This window comes from Oryza sativa, chromosome 4, assembly GCF_034140825.1.
Source record: "Oryza sativa Japonica Group chromosome 4, ASM3414082v1".
NCBI classification, from domain to species: Eukaryota; Viridiplantae; Streptophyta; class Magnoliopsida; order Poales; family Poaceae; genus Oryza; species Oryza sativa.
Window position 1 is genome coordinate 20,576,242 of NC_089038.1, and position 11,352 is coordinate 20,587,593.

At 47.9% G+C, this 11,352-nt stretch overlaps 1 protein-coding gene across 1 annotated transcript; it reads left to right on the top strand.

Moving 5' to 3' along the window:
- Positions 1-8,189: 8,189 nt before the first annotated feature.
- Positions 8,190-10,128, top strand: LOC4335759 (cytochrome P450 77A4). The gene has a single exon (XM_015779638.3). It carries the CDS (start codon positions 8,249-8,251, stop codon positions 9,833-9,835), a length of 1,587 nt encoding a protein of 528 aa, XP_015635124.1. The 5' UTR covers positions 8,190-8,248; the 3' UTR covers positions 9,836-10,128.
- The last annotated feature ends 1,224 nt before the right edge of the window (positions 10,129-11,352 follow it).

An 11,352-nucleotide genomic window follows, 5' to 3' on the forward strand; every position in this document is an offset into this window, starting at 1 on the left:
CTGCAGCAACATAAGTACATAGCACTGCCAGCACACGGGTTCAGTTCCATCGAATGGACGCCTCTGGAGTCTGGAGAGTGGAGAGGGAGAGAAAAGCCAAGCTAGATCCGGAATTCGGGAGCACAAGTACGCATCGGCAGCGAAGCAGATGGACAAAGTTGGGCACGTACCTAGCTAATCCGCGCGAGATGTCTTCTGACAGTAAACTCGGTAACGGTGGTAATCATGCTATTATCATGAGGTGCAAGTGAAAAAACTGAACGAAAGTTTCTTAATTTTTGTTCGAATACTTTTCGAACTTGGTGGGATTACTTTGGTTTCATCGGCTTGCTTGATGCCGCGTAACTATTGTAAAATCACTTTGTTTTCAGTAAGAAAACCAGAAAAGACGACCATCAATCTATTTATTCCCCGGTTTGCTCGTCGCCGCTAGAGATGGATCGGTACTGAAAAGATAGTGATTTATAGTCATTGAAAGATATTGGGAGTATGATATTTTATACTATAAGAATATACTGAATTTTTACCGCTCAATTTATTTTTTGTTGGTTTACGGCTCTCAAAATGTGAACGGCATCATTCGGCCGCCCATTTCGGCCTACCGAAATTGCAGTCGCCATTTTGGCAAGCCTAATAACGCTGCCGCATGGATGCGGCAGGGGCCGGCAGACCGTGCACTCCTGCAGCGTGTCTTCACGCTCTCGACGAGGATGCTGGGCTGTGTTACTGTGGATCAGACGAGGTTGTCCGACAAAGCACGTGTCGCGGAACGTAACACGGTTGAACTGCACGGAGACTGAAAATGGGTGGACGCGGTGATGGATCATGGTCTCATGGATGTATGCATCGAGCATCGTACGTGAGTTTGCCAGACGGTTTCTGTAGGTATTTCATTTTGCATGCTAATCGAATCGATCCGTGACGCAGCCAGACAAAATGATTGCCAGTATGGAGCATACATACGTGTCCCTTTCGTCCCAACAAAAACTTAACATATGAGAAATCTCTCCTATTACAATAAATCTAGATAAGCCTTAATCTAGATAACTTCTCCTAGGTTGAGTTTTGTCTTCTGAAGGTTGAGTTTTTATTTTTTTTTATACAAAGGGAGTACCATAGAGCTAATAAAAAATGTTTAGGTAAAACAGTTGAAGAATGCCTGTAGTCCCAGCAAAAGTTGGTACCTACATGCCACTATAATTACGTTGTCAGTTGAAATGAATATTACACTCCTTGTCATAAGATTGAAGTATCTCTGGAGACTTTTATGGAAATTAAGGAAGTTGGTGAAAATAACTGAGGATGTTGCGATTGATTGAGATGAGGGGCGGTGAAGAAAATATTTTGTTTTTTAAAAAGAAAAATGAGTAATAGAAATAGTTTTATTTTGGAGCGGAGAAAGTAATCCCTTTATTTGCACAATAGCTTTTTACAGTATAGTATTATTCTTTAAGCATGATTTGTTTCATAATATATTATCAGTAATTATGAAATTGGCATTATATTGTATAAAAATACCTTTAAATACAAATCAAATGATATTGCAGGCATAAAACTGAACACATATATTGTTAGATCAATTATTAAGACATATTTCCTTCCTTTCCAAAATAAATAAACAAATCTTGTACGAGATGTGGCCTATTATGAAATGTGACATCTAATTAATTTGGGACAGGGAGTATAGTGTAAGATCAATTATGAATAATTTATTTTCTAAATGTTGTTTTTTTTCCTTCGAAAAACGAGAATGCCTTTATTTTAGAACAAAGAGAGTAAAGTTAGAAAAATGTCAATTCAAACCCTTACCATATGCCAAGCAATTACTTTCTTGCCCCTCAGTTTTCTTCCTTCTTCCTCCAGTAGTCCCGTCACAACTGAGCTCCCCATGAGAAAGAGAATTGCGTGCACCAGTACACAGCAAACTTGAAGGAAGGAAAAATCTATATGTGGTGAGCATTAAGGTAATACCAAAATTTCACTTCCATACCATTCTCAACCATTTCAAATATTGGTAATACCAAAATTTAGTAAGGTAGCAAACTAAACATATCACTACCAACACAACCTTAATTATCAACTTTTGGTAATTTTAAAACTTTGTACTCATAAAACTACTCACAACATTTGGTTAGATACTGAAATAAGCACTACTCACTTTCATCTTACCTTACTAAATTTTGATAATGCCGAAAGATTATAAGGTTTTTATAATAACTAGGAAGATAGCCCGCGCACATGCGCGGGCTTTTAATATAATATTGTTTGAATTTTTGTTAAGAATATTTGCACGCGGGTGATTTTTTTTCTTGAAATATTCTTTGATTATATTCTAAACCTGTTTTTGTCAATAATTTATTTGGGATTGTTTTGACAGTGATTATGATTTTCTTCTAATTACCCTTGTAACATATAAATTGTAAATTAGACTTGAAACCGTCTTGAATTTATGAGAATATATTGTATCGCAACAATGGAGTTTCTAAACTTTAAATACCATTTCTTTTCTTGTATAGTATTCCCTCTGTTTTTTAATTTATAACACCATGGACTTTTAAGATATCTTTGACTATTCGTGTTATTAAACACAAATTAATGTTATGAGAGAGTATATTTATGAAGAGTGCCATTTATAGATTGATTTATTCGGTTGGTATGGTTTGTTTGCACATATGTGGATTAATTTAGCTTTGAATATTTGTAAAGTAGTATATTTGATTTCATAATATATACTAAGATTTTTAGAAATTTCTAAGGTTGTTTGGATAGCATGCAAATGATATGGATATTTGAACTATTGAGATAAGTGTAAGTGCTTATTATTTTACATGTAAGAATATATAGTTGGATCCATACCACTACAAATATAACATTTTAGATAAATACCACTACTATTCACAATATCGGCTATGTACCACTGGAATTTGGGGAAATTGGACCAGTGCCACTCTATCACGTTTTCCTAAAAAAAATCTCTGTTATCCCCAACTGCATGTGGGACCTAACTGTCAGTTCCGTCTTCACCTCCCTCCCCTCTGTTCTCTCTCCCCACCACCATCGTTGACAACCACCGTTGCAGCCGCCATCATCGACCACCTCCGCGGCAGGAGAGGCCTCGAGAGCCACTACCGTTGCTACTGTCGTCTTCAACCCCATCCGTGGTGGGAGGACTCGGGACCCGCCACCACCATCCTCGATGCCAACCACGGCAGGAGGCTCGGGAGTCACAATCCTCAACCCAATCTGTGCGGGAGGGCTCGGAAGCTATTGCCGCCGTCATCATCGTCGTTGTCCTCATAGCAGTAGCGGGGATGGAGAAAGAGATGGGGGAAGAAAGAAGAGGGAGGATGGGGGAAGATGGACCTCATATGTGGGTCCCAAATCTAGGGGTCTGACGGAAAACGTGATGGAATGGCACTGTTCTTGTTTCTTCAAATTTTAATGGCACATAGCCAATATCGTAAACAGTAGTGGCATTTATCTAAAATGGCATATTTGTAGTGGCATGATCCATTTAACCCTAATAAATATATGGGTTTAAACTATTGATTTAATTGTAAAGCTAGACTACAACCATTCAAACTAAGTATAGCCAAGGAAAAATAGGGCCAAGTGCCCTAGCTAGATTACTAATTAAATATTTTCTATCATCAATCAGACCATCAACTGATCAACCTGCTTAGGGCCTCTAAATATAGGCTTAGGCTTACTAGTTTCGATTTTTAAGTTATATTTTTAGCTTATACACTAGTGGATTTAGAGTTATAAGTTTAACGGTAGAGTCATACATATTTCTTACATCAGCCAAAATTTTATTTTCCAACCTAGTTTTTTGATTTAATAGTATAAAGAGTGGCTTATGGCTTTAAAAGAGCAAAAAAAAATTGCTTGCTTGTTTAAGAGTGGCTTGTTTTTCTCTTCTAATTCGAAGATCTTTTATGGATTTTTGGTGTGCATATGTATGCATATAGATCATCCACAACTGTGTGGCTATCTAGCTAGCATAAAAATCTATGCATGATTGCTTGGACAGAGTTGGGCACGTACGGGAGGCAGGCATGCAGCAGTATGTACGGACTCATACATACAGGGGTGAATACGTACGGGAGGCAGGGTTTAAGGGATTTTTTTTTTAAGATTGCTCCGATGGTTGATAATAATAGGCCCGCCAATTTAAATGAAAATCAATGGTTAGATTTTTTTAATTGCCACGTGGCAGCTTGAGAGCGTTTTGAGGAGTGCCATGTAGCGTCTTGAGAGCGTTTCTAGAAAGTTTAATGGACTTTTAGTATATAATAATAGATAATAGATAGATAAGGTAATAAAGTAAACAAGTCTTAAGCCCTTGGAAACGGTGACGGTAAAAGCTAGGGCTCTCGTGCTGGCAACTTGGCAAGAACTCCTTATTTGTAGCATGAAAATGCTGTCCTTAGAGTGACAAGCAGAGAAGTGCACACCTATAAAGAGTGACAAGCAGAGAAGATATGGGGTCTATGGGGAGAGTAGACTCCACTCTAGCACCAATTAAGCCATATATCTACGCAACCCAACAAACACCCCTAGCTGATGGCAAGGATGAGGGAGAAGAACCACATTGTCATGCCTAGCCGACCTTGTGGTAACTCCACTATGGTCCCGACGTCAGTAGCTCTTGAGCATCCCCTATGCCCACAGCTACAGTTGACGATGGCAAAGGGCAGTGTAGGGGCAAGCTGTTGGTGAGATCAGTCGTGATCAACACTAACGACCATAAGGATGATCAAAGAACGACCAAACATGACTCGAGAGCTAATTCTAGGAAGAGAAGTATAAGCAATGATGGAAGGAAGAAGAGAACAGCAACATTAATGAACTAAAGTGGAACATACTTCCCTTCGGTTATGAATATTTGACACTTAGGACGGGACTCAGTTAAACTTAATTTATAAATTTTGATAATCAAAGTAAGTTTATAAAATCCAATAGATTTTTGATATTTTAAGACAGATCTACATTTTTTTTATTTTATAAACTAAGCATTTAAGAATTTGTGTAAGGCTTTAAGAAGGGCAGATGCATAAACCACTAATCATATTTGATGGCCAAAAATATATAAGATTTGAAGGTGGATTTTCATTCGAATGTTGAATAATTAGCAATCCTGATTTTCTAATGTACTAACTTTAAAAGTGGTATGTATCAAATATCAAATATTTACCCCCGGTTCGTGTGTGAATAGCTTTCATGCAAATTTCCTCCCCAATTCTATGCTCACCATCCATGCCGGCACCATAGTTAATGCACACTGTTACATGGATCTCATTGTGTGATGCCTTGCTATACTCCCTATAATAGTATACTTAAGTGAAATTCACTTAATGCACATTCATAGTGGTGTTTCCGTACATGCTAGTATTTGATTGATCTAACCATTACATGAGATCATCTCGATTACAATTAATTATTTTTTCACTATGCATGAGCAATCATTTCATTATTGCCAGATTGTGCGGAAAAGATTTTCTAATAAAGGCGTATTCTAAACAGCTAATCCTATCTTTCTATATAGTTGCACTACTGGAGAATGCATCTTTGATGGGTTGAGCAAAAACACAATAGTCCCGGTTCCAATAAGAACCGAGACTAAAAATACTCTTTAGTCCTGGTTTAAAAGTGCAAGGGGGACTTTATGATCTTTAGTCCCGATTGGTGTTATCAACTGGGACTAAAGATCATTTTTAGTCTCGGTTCAAAAAGTTGTCAGGCCCCCACTACCTTTAGTCTCGGTTGTTTATACCAACCAGGACAAAATACCTATCTTTAGTCCCGGTTGTATATACCAACCGGGACAAAATACCGGAGCTGCACATCTCGATCCCATCGTCCTTATCTCCTCCCTCACACACGCCGATACTAGTACTCCTCCACTCCACCTCCTAACTCCTCCTCCTCCCCTCCCCTCCTCCCTTCCCCTCTCGATCCGTTCGGCTGAGGCGGCGGCGGTGGCGGCGGGCAGCGAGTGCTAGCAGCGCACAAAGGGGGAGGCGGCGGGCGGCAGGCGGCAGCGGGCAGGAGGCGGCGAGCGGCGATAATGCTCTCCCCTCAGCCGGATCCTGCGGAGGAGAGGAGGAAGGTAGCGGCACACGAAGGGGGAGGCGGCAGGCGGTGGGCAGCGGCGGGCGGGAGGCGACCGAAGCTGGAGGCGGTGGGCGGTGGCAGGCGGCAGCGGGTGGGAGGCGGCCGAAGGGAGGCGGGAAGCGGCGGCGGTGCCCTCCCCTCCGCCGGATCCGGCGGAGGAGAGGAGGCAGGCGGTAGCACACAAAGGGAGAGGCGGCGGGCGGCGGCGGCGCCCTCCCCTCTGCCGGATCCGGTGGGAGGGGCGACGACAGGCGGCGGGCATCGGCGGCGGGCGGCGGTCCCCAGCAGTGAAGAATTTTTGTGAATTTGTTTAGATTTTTTTTGTGAATTTATGGTGTCAATAATCTGTGGATTTGTGATGTATCTGTGAATTTGTGATGTCAATTATACGTGAATTTGTGATGTCAATGTTCGATCTTTGTGATGTTGATCTTTGTTATGTTGGTGAGTTTGGCGTGAAATCAATATTCAAAGAACAATGAAAAAAAAGAGAAAAATAGGGACTATAAAGGGTAGTGCCGGCCACGTGATGGGCATTCCCGAATTCGTGGTCCCGGCCGGTTGCATAACCGGGATTACACGGGGTTACGAACTGTGGGTGAAGACCCTTTCTCCAGCAGTGTTGGTACCCACCAAGGGGCATTTACTCTTATAAAGCAAGACATGCAAGAAACCACATCATCAACAATTTTAAGTCATTAGATCATATTAGTACAAAGATAATAACCGTTGGATCAAGAAGCTACTTATTCATCCAATTCAATCATTTATTAATTATCCATTCACCTCTCTTTACTCCACCTCACAATCACACATAGCACTGTTACATATTTTGTGCATAACACCATGTTTTCCGAATACAACTCAAATTATTGTTTAATATGTGTCTTTTGTTTTATTGTGCATGATAAGATAACATATAACTATTTGGTATCGTTACCTGAATCTATTTTCAGAAAAGAAATTAAACTTGAGTGAAATAGAGAGATGCAAATTGTCTTACTATAACAATACCCATATTGCGCATGAAAATAATATTCATATATTATAACAATACGCAATTACTCTTGGAAAAATAAAGCATGAATTATATTTCAATAACATAAGACATATATAAATCTACATTATCATATATTTTGTATAAACATAGAGTTGCACCTAACCATTTAAAACTTTGACAATAAAACTATAAAACCCATGGCAAAGACGTGGGGAGCCAACTAGTGGGTGCATGGATTATTCGTACCATGCTTTTTGAAGTGTAATATTTTCTAAGATATCTTTTTCTAATATATTTGTTAGTTTATGATATTCAATTCATCCATATGAGTTATTTTTCTCTATCAATATTATCTATTCAATCATGCAGTTAGAAACACGTCTTTAGTCATGTAGCTACCTATATGCAGCCCCTTCGAATATGTCCTGAGATTATTTGTACCAAAGTAATCAGGTCCGGAGAAGTAACCGACAATAAAGTAAACATTCCTCGATCGTAAGGAGAAAAACTTTTCTTCAAGCACCCAAGTTGGTAATGTCCCCGTTTGCATAGTTGCCAGGGAGATGGAGACCAAAGGAGCTACTACCTCTGTCTTATAGCAAGTTTAGTTTTAGTTATTATGCATCTAGATGCATATTTAAAATTTTTTATTATATTTGATGATGGATGGAGTAGTGATTTCCAGCGGGTGATCGATCGAGAAATTAAAGTGGTAAAGGGCCGGGGCCTCGCTGCCTAAATTTTACATCACTAATAACTATCCTGTCGGTTTTCGGCAGATGATACAGTAGTACAGTACAGCACTATGATGCTTGTTAAGAGTAGCTACTAGCTAAGCAGCTAGCCACCACACTGTGCTCACGACGGTGCGGCACCAAGAAAGCCAGTGACGTCCCGACACACTGGAGAGTAGCGTACGTAGAGTGCGGCGAGTGTGTGGCCGATCTCCGCGCGATCGACGCGAACCGCCTCATTCTTCAATGCCCCAACCACATTTTGCGCCTCAGTTACTCCACTCCCTCTGCCCTCCCCACCACCATATAACGCCTCGCCAATGCTTCTCCAAATCTCCAACCAACCCACAAACGATCCATCCATCACTCGATCGTAACAACTTTGTAGTCACGCGCCATGCAGCCGACGTGGCTCGCCACGATGCCGGCAGCGTCGTCGCTGGTCGTCGGCGTCGCGTTCACGGCCGCCGTGGCCGTGGCCGTGGCCGCCGCCGTGGCGAGGCGCGCCTGGAGGCACAGGGGCCTCCGGTTGCCGCCCGGGCCGCCGGGTTGGCCCGTCGTCGGCAACCTCCTGCAGGTGGTGTTCGCCGGGAAGCCGTTCATCCACTACATCCGTGACCTGCGGCGGGAGTACGGGCCCATCGTGAAGCTGCAGATGGGGGTGCGCACGCTGGTCGTCATCAGCAGCGCCGAGCTCGTGCACGAGGCGCTCGTCGAGAAGGGCCGGGAGTTCGCGACCAGGCCGGCGGAGAGCCCCATCCGGAGCATCTTCTCCAGCGGCAAGTTCACCGTCAACTCGGCGGTGTACGGGCCCGAGTGGAGGTCGCTGCGGCGGAACATGGTGTCCGGGATGCTGAGCGCCGCGCGGCTCAGGGAGTTCCGCCCCGCGAGGCTGCGCGCCATGGAGCGGTTCGTGGCGCGGGTGCGCGCCGAGGCCGCGGCGTCGCGCGACGGGGCGTCCGTGTGGGTGCTCCGCAACGTGCGGTTCGCCATGTTCTGCGTCCTCCTCGACATGACGTTCGGCCTGCTCGACCTCGACGAGGAGCTCGTCGTGCGCGTCGACGCCGTCATGAAGCGCGTGGTGCTCGCCGTGGCGGCGCGCATCGACGACTACCTCCCGTTCCTCCGCCCCTTCCTGTGGCGGCAGCACCGCCAGGCGGTCGCGCTCCGCCGCGAGCAGATCGACACGGTGCTCCCGCTCATCAACCGGCGCCGCGCCATCGTCCGCGGCATGCGGGCCGGCTCGCCGCCCGACCCCGCCGTCGCGGCGCCGTACTCGTACCTCGACTCCCTGCTCGACCTCCGCGTCGAGGGCCGCGACGCCGTGCCCACCGACGAGGAGCTGGTCACGCTCTGCGCGGAGATGATCAACGGCGGGACCGACACCACGGCCACCGCCATCGAGTGGGCCATGGCGCGCGTCATGGACAACCCGTCCATCCAGGCCAGGCTCCACGGCGAGATCATGCAGCGCGTCGGCGACGCCCGGCCGGTGGACGACAGGGACACCGAAGGCATGCCGTACCTGAAGGCCTTCGTGAAGGAGCTCCTCCGCAAGCACCCGCCGACGTACTTCGCGCTGAGCCACGCCGCCGTGGAGCCCGGGAGCAAGCTCGCCGGCTACGACGTCCCCGTCGACGCGAACCTGGACATCTTCCTCCCGACCATCTCCGAGGACCCCAAGCTGTGGGAGCGGCCGACGGAGTTCGACCCGGACAGGTTCCTCGCCGGCGGCGAGACGGCGGACATCACCGGGTCGGCGGGCGTCCGGATGATCCCGTTCAGCGCCGGGCGGCGGATCTGCCCCGGGGTGGGCATGGGCACGGCGCACATCGCGCTCATGGTGGCGCGGATGGTGCAGGCGTTCGAGTGGCGCGCCCACCCGTCGCAGCCGCCGCTCGACTTCGAGGACAAGGTGGAGTTCACCGTGGTGATGAAGCGGCCGCTGCTCGCCATGGTCACACCTCGGAAGCTCTCCTTCTGACGCGTGCATGCATGCACGCACATACAACGTGGCAGAGCACGTAAGACACTGAGCCGTGGGGCCTAGCTCGCTCTCCTGATGGATTGTCTATTAGGTCAGCACGTGAGATATAATACTACTACTCGTAGCTACAAATTATTGGAAGTTTGCTATTTCGAGTCATTGTTTTAAGTGAGGTATTTCCCGGTGGAAGGCTTATACTTACGTACGCAGTTATACTTTCCCTAATAGCGAGTACTTATAATGTATAAGTAACACTTCTGCTCAAGATTAATGCACATGTTCTTAGTATATATGCATATTATTATTAGAAAAAGTAGGAATTACCCCTTGAACCATAAAACCGGACATTTTTCACCCCTAAATATATATACCGGACAAATTACCCCCCTCGAACCAATTCAGAGCGGTTTTGTCCAATGTGGCACACACGTGGCAATCCAGTCAGCGTTTTTTTAATAAAAAATTATGGGACCCACCTGCCATACTCTTCTCCCCCCTCTCTCTATTCTCTCTCTCTCTCGCTCTTTTCTCTCTCGCCGCTCACGTAGCGCGCACGCGAGGACGGTCGGCGAGGGCTGTTGGCGACGGAGGAGGCAGTGGCGGCGGCGAGGCGAGGCGGCGGCGGAGGCAGCGAGCGCCGGGAGGCGAGCGGCGACAGAGTAGGCGAGCGCCGGCGGGGTGCGGCGGAGGAGGCAGCGGCGGCAGTGAGGCAAGGCGGCGGCGGAGGCAGTGAGCACGGGGAGGCGAGCGGCGGCGGGAGCTCGCGCTGCTCGAGACGAGGCGAGGCGGCGGCGGAGGAGGAGGCGAGCGGCGGCGGGGTGCGGCGGAGGAGGCAGCGGCGAAGGAGGAGGCGAGCGCCGGCGGGGTGCGGCGGAGGAGGCAGCGGCGGCGGCGAGGCGAGGCGGCGGCGGAGGCAGCGAGCGCGGAGATGGGACCAATCGCGTCGCCTGTCACGCTCGCGCCGCGCGCCGTCGCCATCTCCCCTCGAGCCCCGCCCGCGCTGCGCGCCGTCGTCCGTCGCCCGTCGCCGCCGTTGCCTTGAGCCCCGTCCACGCGCCGTCACCCCGCACCGCCTCGCCTCCTCCGCCGCCGCGCTCGCCTCCTAGTCCCCGCGCCCTGCCACCTAGTCCCCGCGCGCCGCCGGACACCGCGCGCCCACGACGAGGAGGAGGAGCCCGCGGTGGCGGCGGTGTCCCACCACGCGGAGGAGGAGCCCGCCGCCCGCTGCGCGTCCCCCCGCGCCCGGTCGGCCTCCACCTCCGTCGCCACTCTCCTCCGCCGCACCCCGCCGCCGCTCGCCTCCCCACGCTCGGTGCCTCCGCTGCCGCCTCGCCTCGCCGCCGCTGCCTCCTCCGTCGCCGACCGCCCTCGCCGACCGTCCTCGTGTGCGCGCTGCGTGAGTGGTGAGAGAGAAAAGAGCAAGAGAGAGAGACATAGTAGAGAGAGGGGGGAGAAGAGTATGGCAGGTGGGTCCCACAATTTTTTATTAAAAAAACGCTGACGGGATTGCCACG